The following is a 21,341-nucleotide window of genomic DNA, read 5'->3' on the forward strand; positions in this document are numbered from 1 at the left end:
TAGAACGAAGCACATTAAGGTGCATTATCACTTTGTGAGGGAGAAGGTTCAGCAGGTGATATAGATCTAGTATATGTTAGCATAGAGGATTAGGTGGCTGACATCTTCATGAAGGCATTAAGAACAAAGAAGCTCCACAGGTTTAGGAGCTTACTTGGAGTGCAGTGTGTGGAGTTGTGCTCGAGGGAGGGTGTTGAGATATCAAATTCAACTAGTGCTACGACAAACATTAATGACCCATAGTTATAGCGCCAGCTACCATAGTTATAGCGCCAACTCATACAGTCGTGTTCACACTATAGATCAACCATTTTATGTTATTGTAAAAGCGTAATTTCCCTTTATGTATATACTCTTATCTTTTAGTTATATGGTTGTAGAGAAGAGAAGAAGATAGAAGAAAAATCAGCCATCCATCTCCCTATTGGATCTTGCACTCTCTTGTGTGTGTGTGTTTTCTTGCAACAATGAACTTAATCTCTCCCTCTTCACCTCATTCTCTTTATGTACAATTCTAAAGTTTAATGCATTATGCTTAATAGCTTAATGCATTAAGCCTATGCATTAATGCTTAATGCATTAAGCTTTATGCTTGATAGCTTAATGTTTATGCACATTAAGCTTAATAGCTTAATGCATTAGCCTATGAATTAATTCTTAATGCATAATCATAATACATTAAACGTACTGCATTGTGCATTAAGCATTAATTCATTAATGCATTATGCCTATGCATTGAGCTTATGCATTGTGCATTAAGCATTAATGCATTATGCCTATGCATTAAGCTTATTTCATTGTGCATTAAGCATTAATACATTATGTGTGCATTAAGCTTAATGCATTAAGCTTATGCATTGATGCTTAATGGATAAGTATAATGCATTGAGCTTATTGCATTATGCCTATGCATTAATGCTTATGCATTATGGCTATGCATTAATGCTTATGCATTATGACTATGTTTTAAGCTTATGCATTAATGCTTAATGCATAAGTATAACGCATTGAGATTATTGCATTATGCATTAATGCATTATGAATTATGCCTATGTATTCATAAGCTTTATGTGTAATGAATTAATTCTTAATGCATAAGCATAATGCAATATGCATAATAATACTTAATGCATAATGTCTCAAGCTTATTATATTATGCATAATGTCTCAAGCTTAATGCATAGAGCATACACATGCTCTATGTAACCTTTGTATGCATATGTGAGCTATGTTTTTAGGTAATGGTTTTTTGCATATAGATGTGGCCATCATGGGGTTCGCCCCACCAATGGACCAAGATGCATTATATAAGGGGTATCCTCTATTGCAGCTCCTATACCTGAATTCTAGGTACAGGACTAAGCAACTGAGTCACTCGGGCTTATCTCCACCTTTTATGTGCCTGACACGTTATCTATCCCACAGTCTCCCATGTCTATGCAACCCTCCGCCTTCCCTACCCGTCCCATTTTTACTTTGCCTACCCTTCACACTTCCATTTTCCTTACTCCTCGCCCTTCAGCTCCTCCTAATGCTCAGTGCACTCCTATCCCATCCACGGTGCCATCTCCCCAGCATGTGGCATGCCACTCAGGTGGTGATAGCTCGACGGCTTCTCGGAGCCATCAACAATCTAGTAGTGGGGGAGGTGGGTGTGGCAGATGCTTTGGGGGAGGTGCACGATCACCTTTTCTCATGGCAACAGATAATGTGTCCAAGAAAGAGGGTATGGTTTACTATACCATTCATGACGAGGGAGGACCTTATATATGGACGACACAATATAAAGGGCTTATCATATCTTCCATCATTTAGTCAACCAAACCTATATGGATACCTTCAATCCATGGGGAGAATAGAAAGACAAAGACTATATGTATGTGGTGCAATATATGCATGAGTGGTTCCCAAATCCACCACATGCATTATTTTGATGAGTGGGCGAGGAATCACATTATAAAGATCCTCAATAATAGGAGGTCTTACACAAGGAGGTGTGCGAAAGAGAAAAACGAATTCTTGCCAAAATTGCACCATTAAGGATTGGAAGAAGGCGAAGAAGGAAGCTAGGGAGAGTACTTAACACCCTCAACAAAAAGGCAGCGTACGGTGCGACAAAGTATGGATCCAGAGGAAAGGCAGATTGGCTCACACGATTTGTAAGTTTTCTCTTTATCATTTTTCACTAAGTTTATTTCATGCGTCATCAGGATTTTTATAATTAATGTATGTTTTAATTTGTTGTAGGAAAGGTAGCAAGTCACTCCCCAATGTTTGGGGAGAATAAATACCACAAGAATCACAACCAAGCTAACACACTGAGGAGTGGCTTAAACACCAAGGTGTGGTCACTGAAATGGATATCCAACGATCTCGGTAGGGTAACTTAGTGAGATTCTAAACTTGAATTTTAATTATCACCCAACTTATTTTGCTTATGGTGGCTAACTCGTTTGCATTGTATCACTATTTAACGTCGGAAGACGACAATGTTGAAAGTGACGGTGATGACGAAGGTGGTGGTGCACATGGTGAAGATGCGACCGAAGATAAACATGAAGACAAAGATAATGCATTAATTTAATTATTTTTTGATGTCTTCATCTTTATTCATTTTTGGACATGAACACCTTATGTAATTTGCAATATAATCTATGACATTATTGTATTGTGATTATTTTTTAAGTGTTTTAAAAAAATGTGATTAACTAGTGTTCTTACAAAAAAGTTTAAGTAATGTGATTTAAAAAACAAACAAAAACAAAATGGACGAGAGATGTGGAGACACATTCCCCACATCCCTCCCCCATTATGTCTCCGTTTTTTTTTTTTGCTGTGTCTACAACTATATATGCAACTACAGGGGCCATTATGTCCGTGACTATACATGTTGTTCACATGGTTATTCACATGATTATATGCGTGGATGTAGCCGCATTGTGCATAGCTGCATGAATGTTTTTTTCCATATATAGATTCTTTTAAATTTTGGCAGTTCTTCACGTAGCTATGCTCTTCGTTTGTTGAAGTGTACTATCATTTTTGCATTTTATTGATGCTCCGTTTATTCAAGAAGGTGATGCTTAAACGACTTATTTTTTTATGTAATGGTTTCAAACAATCCATTTTTTTATGTACAAACCTTTTGCAGTAATAACTGTTATCCCTTTCATGCCATTGTAAATAAATTTCAATAAGTCATTTAATAATTATATCTTAATGAAGGATTTTAAGTCATCCTTAGAATTCTCATGTCTTGTTAGCCCTCTTTCATTATTTGCCATGATTTGCAAAGAAGCTTGCATGCTGTAAGCTAGCACAAGCAATCAAGAAAGAATGGTATGATTTTTCATTAGAAGGCTCTAAATAGATGCTAATTTGCATTTCTTGCACATGTATTTTAAGTAATGATGGAGCTTATTCAAAATTGTTTTTCAGAAAATAGATGGAACATATATGGCTCATAAATGCCTATTAAAAAAAGGACTATAATCAATAGTTCCAAGTGATTAGGGGTGGATCAAGTAGCAAACCCTTTGAACTAAATTCGATGAACGAATTAAGCACATACACAATAAAGGATAAGGATGTGCATGTACGTAAAAGAGAAGGCTTTACCATCCTTTATTATCATTCTCACAATATGATTATTTAAACAATCTAAAGTATCAATACAAGTAAAAAGTACACGAATTATCATTATAATTTAAACAACCTAAAATGCCCTTTTACAAATCACTAACATTGGACCGAAGAAACATGTTTTTCGGCGCACATAACCCCACATGCTATTCGGATGCTTTTGCAAATATGAGAAAGGATAAGGATGTGCATGTACGTAAAAGAGAAGGCTTTACCATCCTTTATTATCATTCTCACAATATGATTATTTAAACAATCTAAAGTATCAATATAAGTAAAAAGTATCAATAAAGGATAAGGATGTGCATGTACGTAAAAGAGAAGGCTTTACCATCCTTTATTATCATTCTCACAATATGATTATTTAAACAATCTAAAGTATCAATACAAGTAAAAAGTACACGAATTATCATTATAATTTAAACAACCTAAAATGCCCTTTTACAAATCACTAACATTGGACCGAAGAAACATGTTTTTCTGCGCACATAACCACACATGCTATTCGGATGCTTTTGCAAATATGAGAAAAATAAGATTGATGATGCAACAATGGTTGTAACGTGTGAAGACTAATAACAATGTCATGTTTCACACAAGAAGAGAAGGAAAATGTCATACTTACATAATGCACTTAAACCCAAGGATTAGTCACCATTCCATAAGGCTTTATATATACAACCCTAATGTGCAATTTCCCATGAATTTTTTTTTAAACCACTTTTACTTATATATAAGCTTGAGAGCTTTTTAAGGCTTTATATATACAGCCCTAATGTGCAATTCGGAGGAATAATAAATACCACTCCACTTTTACTATAAGTAGATGACCTTTAGAATACTTGAGGAGGAAGAACGGAGAGGCAAAGGAACTTACATCAACACACACTTGACTTGATGTCTTGCACAAAAGATGCAAGCGTGTGATGGGAGTCCACGACGGCCAATTGAGCGGCCTGCTGGAGTTGCGAAGCCTGTCGGGAGAAGAGGCCTTGCATGAGAGCTTGGACGCCCCTCTTCACCTCCGCCCGGACAACCAAAGCTGGAGTTGCTAGTGTATCTTGGCTACTGCTGGCCAAACGCAGGCCTACACGCCAATGCCTGTGGACAAGGTTGGCGTTGAAGGGCTGGTCTGCAATGAGAGGTAAGCACAGCATGGGCACGCCACAGCTCACGCTCTCTAGAGTCGAGTTCCACCCGCTGTGTGTCAAAAATCCTCCCACCGCAGAATGCTTCAACACTTTCCTCTGAGGCACCCACGCCATAAATATCCCTCTCCCCCTCATCCTGCTTCGTTCCCGAAACGCCTCGCTCGGCCGACTGCTCGCCGGCGCGTCCGGCCGGACAACCCACAGAAACTTGTGCCCACTCTCCTCTATCCCCATTGCTATCTCTTCCACCTGCTCTGCCTCTAGAACCCCCTCGCTCCCAAACGATACAAACAATATAGAGCCCTTCTCTTGTCTGTCAAGCCATGGTAGGCACGCTTCATCCTGTTCAAAAGCAATTCCTGCTTCCTTTGCCATTTTGTTACCCATGCCTACATCATTTGCGTTCCATGCAGGAAGACAAGGCCCTATGAATCTCACATTAAGGCCTGACGTCTCTAGAGATGGTAACAAGGGGGCTTCCAGCTCCTTGAAAGAGTTAAATAAAATGTGAGCTTCCGAGTGTGCACAGCCCTCAAACAGGCCGCGAATGAATTTGAGCTTCTGCATCCTTACCTTAGGGGCATCTTTCATGCTTGCCAAACCATAGTGCAGTATGTCATCCTTGATGGGCATGCCGAAGCGCGATACAAGCAGCTCTTCGTGCTCTCGGTCTGCAGAAAAAAACATGAAGGCGCTATTAGGGACATTAAAGAGAGATAGATAGAGTTTGATTATCGTCCTCGAAGGATACGGCCTGAGAGAGAGAGAGAGAGAGAGTTTTGACATTTTCCGCCTTGTGGGAAAGATGCCGCCTTTGCATTCTTTTTTCCCTTACAGTATTCAGCATCATGAGCTCGTGCATGGGAGGCACCTCTAGCCTGCACACGTTGGAGGTGGGATCGCTGGCCTACCCTGTGCACGCTAGATATTCGGTCGCTCCCCTTGCAAAAAGAGCTCATGATGATGATGTCCTAATCCGGCCGGAAAGTGGGAATTCAATATGTGAATAATGTTTAAAACTTCTCTAGCTAGCTAGAAAGAGACAATCACCTTGGCCAATGTAATCTAGATAGCACGCGTAGAATTGTAGTGCACTGAATGTTACCAGCACTGCTAACGGCAAGGCTTGCTCGTTAGCGAGATTTTTGACCCATTTCGAAAGAACGAAGTCACAGATGATGCAGGAAATAGGGTGGGTCGAAGCCTTGGACTCCTGCACAATCTTCTCAACAAGGGCTTGTCCCTCTTCCAGGCCGACCAACTTCTTCTTAAAAACCAAGTGACGCGAGCTCATGCTCTGATCCATTGAATCATCAGGCTCTTGCTTTGGCGCCAATGACAGCGTCACGAACCGTATCGTCTCTCGCCTATTATCATCGTCCCTTGACATTACCTGCTTGTATGTCAAGCTACCAGTAGAGCTCGCCCCCACGGTTTCTTCATTTTCTTTATTGGCACCTGCTGCTTGCTTTTCTGGCTTCACAAAAGTGACTTCACAGTTCAAGGCAGCAAGCTGAGAAGCTAAGCTTAGCATGGGGTTGATGTGGCCCTGCTCCGTATAGGGGAGGAGGAGGAAGTGTGGCTGCATATTCGAAAGCGTGCCCGTGAGTTGAGAGAGAGGGAGAGGGGAGGGCCCGAGGCAGGTGTTTAAAGGTGCAGAGAGCGATCGAGCGTAAAATAGTAATGGAGGGTGTGGAGATGCTATGACGTGGCCTCGCTTGCAGCTGCGTGACCTTCTCAGTGACGAACTTTCGCATACGTAACGACCTGCTCCTTTCGAGTAGTAAACCTGTTGAAAGTGCTCATACGTGGCATTTTAGAATAAAGGCCATGTCGGCAATGCCCTCAACGACGATGGCACCCTCTTCCCCACACCTCAGAACCCCCCACTCAGCGTGAGAGATCAAAAGAGAGAGAGAAAAGAGGGGAGAGTCTAGAGAAAAGCAGACCTTTCTCTAGAAATTACCATTGGACACCTGGAAATGAGAGAGAGAGAGAGAGAGAGAGAGAGGAGTCTACAGTTCTGGAAATTACCATTGACAATTATTCGTGGATTGATTACGTGGGTGAGCAAAAACTAATGACGTATTGCTGCCGACTCTACAGAACTAATAAACTGACTTTGTGCACGCTCATACAACCATTTAAATTTAAACTAGTGACATTCGTGCATGGGAGAGAGAGGAGGCCACTGGGCACCACTGGCTTCCTCTACGTTCCCGGATGGGAGAGAGGGCTAGTTTGTAGGAGTTCTGAGCTAGCTGGATTGATTCTGTACTTGTTGCGTAGCTCCTCCTCTGTGATAGGGGAAGGTTGAGGTCTATGGGGGCCCTTTAAGCTGCCATGAGATTAAGGAGATGATTAGTGTGAAGGCCAATAGGAAAAATACATGTGTACAAAAACGTTGGGTTGATTAAGAACCTAAATCTTGTGGTCAAAGGTAGAATCTTACCTTTTTCAGATCTGCCAGCAAAGAAAATCTTCAATATCTTTTTTTATATATTTTTTTAAAGGAAAAGTTTCAAAAAGTTACCCCCCCTCACTTCCCTCTTCCCTCCAAAAGTAGGGGCGTGTTTCTCTGATGACTCCATCGTTGATGCTAAATAGAAGTGCACCATACCTTGTGGCTTCATCCCACACCAGGGCTAAAGGTTTCAGGAGGGCATGTTTGAACTTTTTAAAGAACTCTGCTGGGAGACCAGGCCCGGGCTTTTGTGATTTGGGAGGGAGTTAATGGCTTCTTTAGATTCTGAAGGGAGCAACAAGTGGGCAGCCAGAGAAGTAGGGGCTACCTTTTTCCTGGCTTTTGCTATTATTTTTTTGCACCTGGTCTTTTCTTCATCTTCCTCCTTGGGGGGGCTGAAAATATTAGCAAAGTGGTCTGAGATAAGCTTAATGTTTTCTTCCACTTTTTGATATTTCCTTCCACCAGGACCTACCATCATGGGTAGGAAGTCTTTTGCTTGCTTTCTCTTAAGGGCTGTGAACATGGCTTTCATAGGTCGCTCCCATTTTCCAGCCCACCACTCTCTGAAATATAGTCTTAAATGGTGGCATTGAATCTCCTCTCCTCTTCTGAGTTCTGCTTTGGCTTACAACACAGAGGGTTGAAGGGAGAGGTTGCCATTGTTAACCTCATGTTCTTCCAGCTGGATCACTCTCTTGTATTTAGCATTTCTCCTCTCGTGTCCTGACCTCAGCCACTGCCTTTCTTATATGGGTGAGGAATCCCTGAGTTTCTTTTACAGCTCTAGTGACCATCTCCTGGCTGGAAGATCTTAACCTTGAAAGTGCCTCAAATTTCTTCCACCCCTGCTTTGAGAGAAGGAAATTCAAATAAAGTTGGATCAGTGTGAAACCACCCTGATCCAATTTTGGAGTCACTTTTTTCCAGCTATACTAAAATAGGTTGGTGGTCTGAGAGGGCTATGTCGGAGGCTAAAGTTACTTTGGCCTTTAGGTATTTGTTGTAGAGGTTGGAGGCCAGGTAGCACCGGTCCAGTCTTGCATTTCTGAGAAGGTTCCCCTGTCTATTATTGCTCTAGGTGAATTCCTTTTTTTGGTCTATGTCCATTAGGTCTTGCAGCCCTGTAATATTCTCCCACGCCCTCTTTTCCCTTCCTGAAATTGTGATTCCTTGACATTGGTATCTATCATCTGGGGATTCCACCATGTTGAAATCTCCAACTAGCGCCATAGGAGGGGGGGAGGCTATAGAGGGAATTCCATAGTTCTGGTCTAGAACTTGATGGTCCAGAGGCATAAATGCTAACACATGTCAAGGGGTCCGGGCCTCCTATCTCTACAGCCACCCATTTATTATTAGGGTCAGTGAAGGTTTTTGAGACCAATGGTGACAGATTGGGGGAAATCCCTATCACTGTACCGCCTGATCCTTGGGCATGGTTGGTACAGAGCCATGTTGGCAGGCCTTCTTCTTTCCTTTGGGTCAGTCTTAGGTGGTGAAGGGAGGGGGAGTCTCTCTTCCTCAGCTTGGGTTAAATGGGTATCAGCCATTTCTATGTTTTCCATATGGTTGTAAAGCTGAATCTCCAAATTGTTGACTTCAATTAGAGGGTTTGGGGCCCTGGCAGGGTTTGTAGCTGGGTGTCCATAATAAATCCCTCTTCATCATCATTTTCTGAGTCCTCCATGGCTGGACGTTGAAGCATGTCTTGAGAGGGGTCGTTCACATCTGCAAGGAGTGCAGTGAAGCGATTGCCATTTTTCGATCTGATCTCTGGTTTGACAAGTTTAGGCTTGCAAGTGTTTCTCGCTTTTCTCTACACTGTTTTAAAGCCATTATCTTGCTTATTATCCTCAGCAGGGGTCTGAGGTGGAGCCTTATAATGGAAATCTTTGATAAAATGGCCCTTCAAGCCACAATGGAAGCAAGCATTGGGAAGCTGTTTGCGTAGCACCCTTTAGTGAATAGTGTTTCCTCCCCTAACATGAATGATGATATTTTTGGTTAGGCCTTGATTAAGATCTATCTCCACCAGTATTTGGGGGTGCCATCTACCTGTATATGTTGATTTAGCACTCGATGAAGAAAGGAGGAAATCGAGGAGAGCAAAGCTTGATGGTTGCATTTTGCACACGATGAATGCCGAATGCAAAATGACGAAAAAGGAAGGAATTTTGATTTTATGGCACAGCCGTCGGGCTGGGCCGCTGCCTTAATGAAGAATGCCACGTGTCTTCCTATGATGGGTCGAGAAAAAGTAACCTTTTCACGACGTGAACCCTTGAGGACCAGTTCACGGCATGAACCCTTTAGGACCAGTTCACGGCATGAATTGCTTATAATGTTTCACGATGTGAATTGTTCTGTATATCAGTTCACAGCGTCGTGAACTGTTTTGTATCAGTTCACGACGTGAACTGTTTTGTACCAAGTGTTACCCTATATCCATTTTTTAGTAATGGATACCTTCATCTTTTTATTGCCATGGAAACTAAGGTAGTACTTTGGTACTTCTGGGCAGGTGTTTTAACTCCTTGTGAGAGTGCTTGATTCTTCCCTCCACCCAACTAAAGAGTGTTTCTATTGGGTCTTGTGGATTGGGGTTTGTATTGGTGTCTACTTGTTGCACGTTCTTTTTCTTCTTTTCAATGACCTTGTCAAGCTCCTTGATCGTGGTGGTGACAGGTATTGGTTTTGTTATATTTGGCCCATCCTGTTGGATTGGCTTATTTCTCCACACTAGTGTTTGTGCACTCCTAGCATTTGTTTTAGTCAGGAGTTAGTTATGAATGCCTTTACTACCCTTTTCTTTGTATTTGGAGGTATTTGCAAATAGTGACCATAGGGTGGAGTTTGGGCACCCATACTGTTGTATTGCCCTAGTAATAACCTTGTGCCATTAGCAAGTCCTTTTGAACCCATTGCTTACGAAGGATTTGTGGAGTGCTGTTTTGTTTGGAGCACCGCCAGCTTACTTGTTTTGTGAAGACCATTTCTATCCCTTGTCTCCTCTTTGAACCTTTCTTCTCGATTCCTTATTGACGCCCTTCTCATCTTTGTATAGCTGGTTTCCAAGTTGACCCTTAGGCACCCACTGTTGTGTACCCTGTGACTTGGGTTGCTTTTTGTGTAGGGATTAGGGAATTGATGCCTTTTCTACTACATGAGTTGATGTCACTATGCTTGGTGTTTTTATATCCTCAATCATGGCCTGCTTCCTTGTGTTTATCGGGCTCCATAAGGGTACGGAAATGACATTGTTTCCCTCGTTCAGCAATGATGTAATCTTCTCCCATTGGATATTACAGTTCTGGCACAAATCCAAGATCGTCCATTTCCTCCTCTATCGAACTTATAGGCATGACAAAAACCTTTCCAACCAAGGAATTATTTCTGATGGAAACATTAACACTTAGAAATCCCTCAGTTTTTGTAGTTGTCAAGTGCACACTGCATACTTGTGTAGTATTGGTGGTTTCAAGGTGGCACGGTTTATCTAAATCTACCCATGTCTCATATATGACATCAAGTTGTGACTTGATCCCATATCTATTAATGAAATGCTCGCTGCATAACATTTAGCCATAGAGATTCCCACCCTGAGCCGTGTTCTGGCTCAATGTTTAGTTCATCTTCGTCAAGGAGAGTTAGTGACGCCATGTTTACATGCAACATTCTTCTGGAGGATCTTTTTGGCCTTGGCCTCCCTTGCCTTAGCCTCTTCTTGAGCTTGCTGGATTTTTTCTTTTGCGAGCTCCTTCCATTTTTTTAAAAGATGTTCTTGCAAGAGCATCTCTTAGGTCAGTGGTCCAAAATATTTTTTAAGTTTGCCTCCATTGACTTAACCCTCCATTTGTACGCCCTCATCAATTGTCTCAATTCTAACCAACCCCTGAGGTGTGATCTCAGAAACTCGGAAAGGTCCTAGACCTCTGTACTTGAGTTTCTTTTTTCGGTGCTCCCTACACCATACATGAGAACAAGGTCCCCCATTTCTAGTTCTTTTTATTTTAAGTTATTGTCAAACCAATGTTTTCTTTGTAGTTTTTCGACCATAAGTCCATGTGATGCAATTAGTATGGTTTCATTAAGCTTCTCTAAATCGATTAGCCTTTAAGCTAATGCATTATCCATCAAACGTTCTTGCACTGCAATTCTCAAGCTTGGAACCAATTATTCCATAGGCATTACTACCTCAACACCATAAGCTAGACGAAAGGGAGTATATCTCGTCGCTACCTTATACGATGTTCGATATGCCCCATAAGGTTGCTGTTAGCTTATGTCCCCAATCCGTTCGACTTGCTTCCAATGTTTTTGTCAAGATTGTACACAAAATCTTGTTTGTACTCTCTGTTTGACCATTAGGCTGTGGATAATAAGGTGATGACTTTCGATGGACTACAAGGAATCCAGTAAGTAAGTAATCAATCACCTCATTAATGAAATGTGAACACAATCACTGGCTAACTCTAATGGGTAGCCGAATCTCGAGATGATTTGTTCATATAGGAACTTTGCTGTCGTTCTTGCATAAGCTCGCCTTAGAGGCTCTGGCTTCTGCCCATTTCGTGAAATAGTCTATTACCATGATTACATATTGAGCTTGTGATGGATGCGCAGCTGGACTAATAGGTCCAACAAAATCAATTCCCCATTTCTCAAAAGGTTTTCTTACACAATAATAGGGGTAAGTGGCATCCTATCCTTTTATTGTGGGATAGCAAATCACGGACATTCTTCGTAACTTTTGACAAACTCTACGGCATCCCCATTAGTACTTTTAACAATGTAGACCACCATAGTCTTTCTTGAAGCACCTTGTGAGCTGTAATCTCTCCAGCAAAATGTCCTCTATATACCCCTAAATGTGCTTCCTCCAATATCATGAGAGGAACTCATCTTCCCTCACACATCTCCCTTAGGAAATTCTCCTTACCTAGCTTGCATAGTTCTCCCACAATTAATTGATAAGGTGAAGAAAGCTTAACAAGGCGCCGCATTTTTATCTTTGTTCAAGGGTCATTCTTGCACAGAAAACCATAAGCTAGATAATCGGATATTTCCTCGCTCCATTCATTGAAAAGATACAGGGGAGGAGAGATCTTGAGCTCTTGCAAGCACACACACACTCACACAAACCCTAGAAGAGAACACACAAGGTGAGAGACTAAAAAATCTTCTTCTTCTTCACACAACAAAAGAGTTCTACAAAGAAGATAAAGTGACTAACACACATAATAGAGTATATATAAGCGGTTCATATTGTGAACACGCTAAGAGGTGGACTAGTCGGTGTAATCTAGCTGTAGAATCTCTGGTGTGGCAAAGATATGTCGGTGCCAGCTACCAAACCCGTCACAATGGTGTAAATGTCAAACCGTCATGCAGGCGCCTCGTGAGTGTCAGCCTATGTGTTATATGCACATTATGTGTGCATATACTAGGAGGCTAACCCACATTAGGCTTGTGAGCATGGGAGCATGGGAACATTATGCACATTATGTGTGCATATACTAGGAGGCTAACCCACATTAGGCTTGTGAGCATGGGAGCATGGGAACAAGCTCTAGTGGAGCTTAGGACTAACCTTAAGGGTTAAGGTTAGGGTCAAGCATCCAAGGGTCACACATGGGAAATGGAAAGTCAAGAGTCACTTGAGGGCCCTCCTATATAATAGGGGCATGGGGCACACTCAAGGGAGGCTTGGAGGCTTGGAGGCTTATGCTATGGTCTCTTGTGTAGAGGTCCATATCTACTCACCTACCATTTCACACTATAGCTGCATGCTATTGGATTGTGTTATACCTCTTGATGGTATGGGACATCAAGGTAGAGGTATGATGTATTTCACACTATAGCTACATGCTATTGGATTGTGTTATACCTCTTGATGGTATGGGACATCAAGGTAGAGGTATGATGTATTTCATTTATGATTCATGTGTGCATCCCTTGGGCTCGGGGGTGGTTGGGTGGTTGAGTTTATGCCTGATTTATGCATGTTTATGCATAACAATTATCTAAAGAGATCTTAGGGTTTTAACAGTGGTATCAGAGTAATCTCTATTTAATTGTTGTTGATTTTTTTAAGTAAATTTTAATATTTACTAATAAAAATGTTATTTTATTGATTTGTGTTGATGAATTTCACATGGATCGTCGATATGGTGATTGGAATGCGTGTTACTACAATTCAATGGACGAATCGACGTTGCGGGAGAATTCCGTGAGTTTAATGCTATTTTTTTCTATTTTTTATGATTTAAAATAAGCATTAATAGATTTTTTTACAAAAATACCACATATTTTATTGTGGATATTTTTGGTAGAATGGATTCCCTAAATTTCTAGAATTTTTAGGATTTTTTCCCTAATTTTAAAGAAATTTTTTGACCTTTTTTTTGAATTTAAAATGTATTTTTTATACATTTTTACCGATTTTTCCACGGATATGCGATCAAATTTTTGTCGATTTTCTGCTGAAATGTAGTATGGGACAGCATGTTGATGCATGAAATGCTCTCCCATGTGCGTGGGGTCCTCTCCGCCTCTCAATTCTGATTTTTCCTTCTTTTTTCCATGAAATTTCTCTTAAAAAGGAATTTTTTAAATTAAACATTAATCATAATTAATGTTAATTATGATGAGGGGTTTAATTAAAAACCTTAATGATAAGATATTTTTTTAACCTGTGTTAACAGAGAGGGGAGGAAAGAGAATGGAAGGGAGAAGAAGGAGAGGAAAGAGGGGAGAAGAAGGAGAGGAGGGAGTTTTTTTTAACTCCCTCCCTCTCTCCTTCCTTGCACGCAGACCGGGGGGGTACGCTGCAGCCAGCCAGTGAAAAATCGTCCCCCCTTAAAAAAATCAAATCCCTCAAAGCTTAATAAAAGCTTTATTTATTTATTTTTATTTTTTTAAAAAATGAGTTTTTTTTATTAAAAAAGCTTTGGAAAATATTTCAAAAAAATTGGAAAAAAAGCCAAAAAATGTGAAATTTGAGATAAAAATTCTCTGAAAATTTCTTCTTGAAACTTTTTGGCTTTTCATCTTCTGGAAAACCTTTGGCTTTCCGTTTTCCCGAAACCTTTTGGCTTTCAACAACTTGATCATGTGTGCTGACGTAGGCCAAGTCGATGTCGCCTGCCAAGACTCTCTCCCTGATGAAGTGGTAATGTACCTCAATGTATTTTGTCCGCACATGAAAAACAAGGTTCCTGACCAATTGTGTACTGCTAAGATTTTCACAATATATGACAACCTTTCTCTCCACATGCAACCCCAAATCAGCCAAGTAGCTTTCGTAACCAAGCTACCTCACATGCTGCCACCGTAGCTCCTCTGCACTCTACCTCTGTACTTGAGAGGGCAACTGTGGGCTTCTTCTTGCTACTCCATGTCACAGCATCACTTCCCAACAATGAAAACATAAATCCATTGGTAGATCTCTTGTCTCTAAGATGCTACCTGCCCAATCTGCGTTTGTGTACCCATATAGCTCCAATGGTACACCTGCTTCATAAAACAATGCATAATCAACAATGGCTCTCAAATAGTGAAGCATGCATCACGCACTGTCAAGATGTGGTTTATGTGCAGAACCTGCATAAACTGGCTCTCTAAGCCAAAGGTGTAGCTCAAATCTGGCCTTTTGATTTGTGACATAGATCAAACTCCCCACAATATTCCTGTACATAGTAGGATCCTCCAACACATAACTTGCATCCGTTTACTAAGCTTGCCATTTTGATCTAATGGCACTGAGATTGGCTTACAATCAGCCATCCCATACTTGGATAACATGTCCAATGCATACTCTCTCTATTACAGCCAAATATCCTCAGGTGTGCGAATGACCTCAATTCCAAAAAAGTAGCGCAGATCTCCCAAATCCTTGATCTCAAACTTCCTTTTGAGAAGACTTTTCACATGCTCAATCTCATCCAATTCACTACAAGGGATCGGGCTCATACCCGCACTCCTAGCCGCTAAAAATGACTTGTGGAAAAAAAGTAACGGGCCCGTGTATCAGCGCGTGTATCATCGCGGCCAGAGACATGCGTGTAAAAGCGCGTGTATAGAAATAATCAGACGCGCTGATACACGGGCGTATACACGCGTTTTGTCAGTTTAACTGCGCTTAGACGCGCTGATAGGAGGGTGTATACACCCGTTTTGTCAGTTTAGCTGCGCTTATACACACGTATTTCACAGAGTATCCGCGTATATACACGCGACTTTTCCAGATTTGACGCGTCTATACACACGCATTTCACAGATTATCCGCGTATATACACGCGACTTTTTGCAGAGTTGACGCGTCTATACACGCGAACAGAGAGCAAAAAAAAAAATCCAGAGAGTGCTATTTGGTACCTGAATGCTGTTCCAGCATTCCAGCACCCAATAACACTCTCTAGATTTTTTTTTGGGTGCATTGCACCATCCACGAGGAAGATTTAAGACAAGAACGACATGAATGCATCCATTGTCAATACACGATTCAAGACAGACATGAATGTAATACTATCGATTCACGATTCAATATTACTATCAAAATTTTATGTGTACACATATATACAAGGGAGTCCATATGTCGAAGTAGCCCATGGCTTCAGTTACAAAAATATATATACAACCACATCCTCAATATGGAATGTGATACTATAAGTCTGAGTACTACTCAGACCCAGATGATGACTCGCTGCTCCCTCCATGATCAGATGAGCTCACATCAGTCGGAATGTCCGATGAGTTGTGCTCACATCCACCCTCTACAGTGGCGGCGGGTGGATCATCAGCAAGTGCAGCAGCAGCTTGTGCCTGTTCAAGTAATATATAGTATATAAGTATATATATATATAATTCAATAAACCAAAATCATTTGTTTAGAGTTTTCAAGTACCTGTCGACCGTATGGTCTCATGGCCATCTCAAACTGCGCGTCCGTAATACGTCCCTTGGCTCTGAAGAGGGCACACGTGTCACGTCTGCTATGCCGACGAGCATACCCAGTAATGTGGGCTGTGGGCTTCCTCCCCGTAACCCGTCGCTGTATCATAATCAACATAATTTGTAAGATTAAAACAATCATAGGATCAATGAATTAAGTAAACAATCAAATAAAGTGGCAAGATACTTACGAACTCTGCCTCCCATGACTCGACACCGCCAGATCTGAAATGCGAAGATCCAATGGTCTCCATCTGGATCCGTTGTGCCTCCACATGCTGCCTGCTCTTCACGCCACCCTCCTCTGCTCATTTCTTTGCCTCCTTCCACTCGCGTTTGTGTGCAGTGGGGCAGGTTTCTCGGCAGGATAGCCACCCGCAGCTACATTTAGCCCATCATCGTACGCGAGTTTCTTAAGGTGAGATCTTTTATTACTTAAGATCTCCCTTATTCGCGTCCTTCCCCATACATCCAAGAATGTCGCATGTGGAGGATTGGGGTACCAACTATGTACATCTATCACCTCCCCAACTAATCCGCTATTTTGATCTTTAAATCTAATAAAACAATTTCTATACAAGTTTGATACTACCCCACGCATGTACTCCATTACTCCTCATCCTCACTGTCTCCTCTAACTCTTCTCCCTCTATCTCCTCTCTCACCGCGTGCCCTACTACCTCCCCCACCAAAGCACCCGCCGCATCCTCCACTCCCACTCTTCCTACTGCTGCGGGTGGAGTCACGACTGGGGGATTGTCTACGTGACGGTGGCTGTGAGCCCTGACGTGACGGTGGCTCTGAGGGAGTACGTGATGGTGGCTGTGAGCCCTGACGTGACGGTGCCTGGGAGGGTGTGCGTGAGTGTGTCTGGGACGGGGTATGTCTCCTCGATGGGCATGGAAGAGGAGAAGCTGCATGCCGTCTCGTCGAACTCGCAGGGCATAGACGGCAGTGGAGTGACCTGGATACTCGGGGGCGGGGTATAGATACCAGGCAATCCAGGAGGGGAATGGGCATACATGTACTCTGTAAACTCAACTGGACCAGGATGGCGCCCAAAATGATTTAGCATCTCCATCATCCAAGTGCCGTACGCAAATGGATCGGATGAAGAACCTGGATCCATAAAGAATCTGCAAAAATAAAAGTATATACATGATTGCATCAAAGCACAAATGCAAGCTAGCACATATGATTTTGTGAAGGAAAGCAATATGCAGATGGGATCATCTCTCTGAAGAACCCTGGATCGCAAGCATGGGTGAAACACAGTCGCGTGTATACACCCGTCCAAAAATGCGTGTATATGCGTGTGAATGTCTATGCAGACACGATACACGCAGACATACACACGTTCCTACATGCGGCCTGCAAAATTTTTTTTGAAAGCGACCGACCTCCGACAAATCGTCCTTATAAAAAGCCCACTGTCACCCACTTTCACAATCGTTCACCAAATGGCACCAGAGAAGGAGAACGGAGACAAACGCATAGAGGAAAGAGACAATAGCATAAACAAATGGAAGGAAAGAGACAGGACAAAGGACAAACTGACTCACCTCTAAAAAAGTGAGTCTTCTTTTTGGCTGGTTTCCTTCACCCGTGTGTGCTCCTTGTGTGCTCCTTGCACTTAGGTTTAGTGCTCTGTTGGAAGAGGCGGCGACGAAGGAGAGCAAATCTTTAGTTTGAAAATGTTTATTTGGAGAAGGCGGGTTATTTTTAGGTATGGACAAGTCGTCGCGTGTAAGGTCGTCGCGTGTAACCGCGCGTGTATTTTTGCCTTTATAATAATCAACCGCATTTATACACATGATTTTTAGGATGTAGCCACGGTTATACACGCAATTTTCAGGATATAGCCGCATTTATACATGCGATTTTTAGGATTTAGCCGCATTTATACACGCCATTTTTAAGATGTAGCCGCGTTTATACACGTGATTTTCAGGATATAGCCGCATTTATACACGTGATTTTTATACTTTCATTAAAAACTGATTATGATTTTGTGTTTACTCTTTTGTACATAGGATGTACATAGGATGTCAGCAACCTCCTCAAGCAGTTCTGGTGAGGATGAGACAATGCGTCATCGTAATCGCGATATGTGGTTGGGACAAATGATCAAGTGTATGTGTAATCGATGTCAAGGATGCATTGTACGAGCGTGTCGAATTACCTTGAATCACATCTCCATGTATGGAGAATGGAATCAAACAGGTTTAGAGGTGAGTAGATGTAAATTGATAGTATTCAAATGACTCATGGTATCCAAATTAAATTAATGGATTTATAATATATATACTCTAATTGAAGCAGGATGCAGTACCACACCCTAACATGGTGTCCTACACGCAGCGAGAGCATGCAAAGCGTCGATGAGATAATGCTGGAGCTTCGGGATCTATTGTCAGAGATGAGTGGGAAAGGGATGACAATAGCCCTGCACCCCACGAAGTTGTGGAAGAGGAAGTGTTTAATGATATGGTGCGGTATCTTTTTAGGGATGATCCCAAAGGTATGGACGACGATGATATGGAACAAGAGCATCTTTACAAGGCTTCATCGACACCGGTTTTTGAAGGGTGCACATTCTCTATTTTACGTGCTTCACTTGAACTACTCAATATACAAACAGTTTATGGATGGAGCAATGCAAGTCTTGACGCATTATTGAAGTAAGCATTCTAACTTGCAAATTTGAATTAGTGGTTTAGGGTTTAGGGTACTAATTGATGATATTGGATGCAGGCTATTATCAAACATGCTTTCAAAGGGAAATAGACTACCCACCTCAAGAGACATAGCGAGGCGCTATGTGACATCTCTTGGAGGATTGGATTATGATCGCATACATGCATGCGTCAATGATTATTCTCTTTCGTGGGACGCATAAGGAGGCTCGACATTGTCCCACTTGTGGTGAAGCAAGGTATAGAACAGATGTGAAGAGTTTTGATGTACCTCATAAAGTCTTGCGACACTTTCCTATAATTCTTTGCATCAAACACATATTCAAGTGCAAATCCATAGCAGAGCTCATGTCATGGCATTCCTCACATCGATCGGATGATGGCATGCGGAGAATTCCCGCAGACACTCCTGTTTGGAAGCATATTGAATATGAGTGGCCCAGCTTTAAAACAGAGCCCAAAAACTTGAGACTTGGCCTAGGTATGGATGGAGTGAATCCATTTGGTTTCAAAAGCACCGCATACAGGGTGTGGCCAGTTGTGTTGGTGAATTACAACCTTCCACCATCAATGGCAATCAAGAAGGGACATCTTATGTTATCCCTTCTAATTCGAGGGAAACATAAAGTCAAGCATATGGATGTTTATCTCGAACCGTTGATTGATGAGTTGGAGGAACTATGGAGAGGTGTTGCGGTGGTGGACATTAGGAGGCCTCCCTCCTCTCGACACTTCAACTTAAAAGCAGTGTTGATGTGGACAATGCATGACTTTCCAGGATACAGCGATTGTTCTGGTAAGAATTCTAATTACCTCCCTACTCTAATACTGTTGGCTATATTAATTATAACTATTGACTTTCTTATTCTAACTTATATTTATATTTTAACAGGTTTGAAAACATCGAGTAAACATACATGTCCTGTTTGTGGCCCTTTGTTAGTACATGAGTATGCTGACAGTTTGTGTAAGACCATATTCGATAATCATCATCGATTTCTCCCATCAGATCATCCTAAATATGTTGCTAGTAAGAGTAACATTCGTCCACAAACACTTCATGCAAAAGATTGGAAGCGTATTTGGGAGTCTACAAACATTCTTCCTCCAGATGGCATGAACAGGTATAGTAATGTTTTTGAATCTTGTTTTGTGTAGTCTCTAATTGGATTAAAGATCACATAGAGCAATCCCTTGTGTAGGTACTCCATTTTTTTTCGGCTACCATATTGGACCCATCTTAAGATCAACCATCTTCTTGATCCCATGCATATCTTCAAGAATGTGGGATCTGGTATTTGGGAACATGTTATTGGTAAACGAGACAATGTTAGCGTACGGGAGGACTTGCGGGTCGCAGGACGTATGCGTCAAGCTTGGCCACGAGAGGAGGGTGGGCATGTTCGTCTTCCGCCTGCACCATGGATTATATCAAAGAAAGAGGAGAAGCAGGTAAAGCAGGCCATCACCACTTTGCGTACTCCCACTGGATGCATGAGATCATTGAAGGGAGCCTTTACAACCACTAAGAAAAGAGGCGTTGAGCAACTATATGGGTTGAAGTCCCACGATTGGCACAAGATGCTCCAAGTAAGTGTTTTCCAAGTCTTGTACGTTGAAATTAAATTTTGTAATGCCATAAACCATACATACATGTGCTCTTATGTGCGCAGTTCATACTACCTACTAGCATCAACCATTGTGCACATAAGAGTTTGAAAAAATGTATTTATAAGATGGGCGAGCTTGTGAGGTATGTAAAACCCATGTCAGATCACCCTTCATTATACCTTGCAAAATGAACGTGCATGAGGTATAACGTACTATTCATTTATTTTTCAGATATGTTAGTTCCAAAGCAATTGATCCAGCCACGTTGGATGATGCGTGTGCTATGGCAGTGGAGGTGGTTTGTTTGGTAGAGGAGACTTTTCCGCGAACTATTCTCACAAGTCAACTACATCTCATTGTGCATTTAGTGGATGAAATTGCTTTATGTGGCACTGTGCATGCACGTTGGATGTTCTTCCTAGAGCGCTTCATGAAGACCTTAAAAGACTTTGTGAGGCAAAGTGCAAGGCCCGAAGGAAGCATGGCCGAGGGTTGGTTAATACAAGAGTCTCTTGTATATATTTCATAATTTCTTGGTCAGGTGGACAGCTCTGCCACGACTATGGAGCAATGAAGAGGACTTGAGGATGACCTCTATTGTGCCTCAAGGAAAAGGACAGAGTAAAGTAATTGACAGAACATTGATTGATGATCTCAATTTCACTTGCATCCTTAATAGTGATGTGATGAGCAGATGGGTTACAAGATATGAGGATGCAAAGACAAAAAGGCAAGCAGAAAGAGCTCTCTTTCGGGGGCAACATGGCTCTCATAAGGCGTACCCTAAGCATCTAGCAACACTTCCGAATGATATCCATGTTG

At 41.8% G+C, this 21,341-nt stretch overlaps 1 protein-coding gene across 2 annotated transcripts; it reads right to left on the minus strand.

The window, feature by feature from the left end:
* Nucleotides 1–4,198: 4,198 nt before the first annotated feature.
* LOC147629865 (7-deoxyloganetic acid glucosyltransferase-like) lies at nt 4,199–6,698 on the minus strand. Of its 2 annotated transcripts, XM_086810875.1 has the most exons (3): nt 5,844–6,698; nt 5,367–5,464; nt 4,199–5,279 (listed from the first exon to the last, which is right to left on the minus strand). In XM_086810875.1, exons 1-3 carry the CDS (start codon nt 6,379–6,381, stop codon nt 4,521–4,523), a joined length of 1,395 nt encoding a protein of 464 aa, XP_086667001.1. In that variant the 5' UTR covers nt 6,382–6,698; the 3' UTR covers nt 4,199–4,520. The 2 variants fall into 2 exon arrangements, with proteins under 2 accessions (XP_086667001.1, XP_086667000.1); XM_086810874.1 differs by having other exon boundaries at nt 4,200–5,464; nt 5,844–6,696.
* Nucleotides 6,699–21,341: the final 14,643 nt, after the last annotated feature.

The sequence above is a fragment of the Cibotium barometz genome, chromosome 17 (genome assembly GCF_041138505.1).
Source record: "Cibotium barometz isolate CiBa-2024 chromosome 17, ASM4113850v1, whole genome shotgun sequence".
Taxonomy (NCBI): Eukaryota; Viridiplantae; Streptophyta; class Polypodiopsida; order Cyatheales; family Cibotiaceae; genus Cibotium; species Cibotium barometz.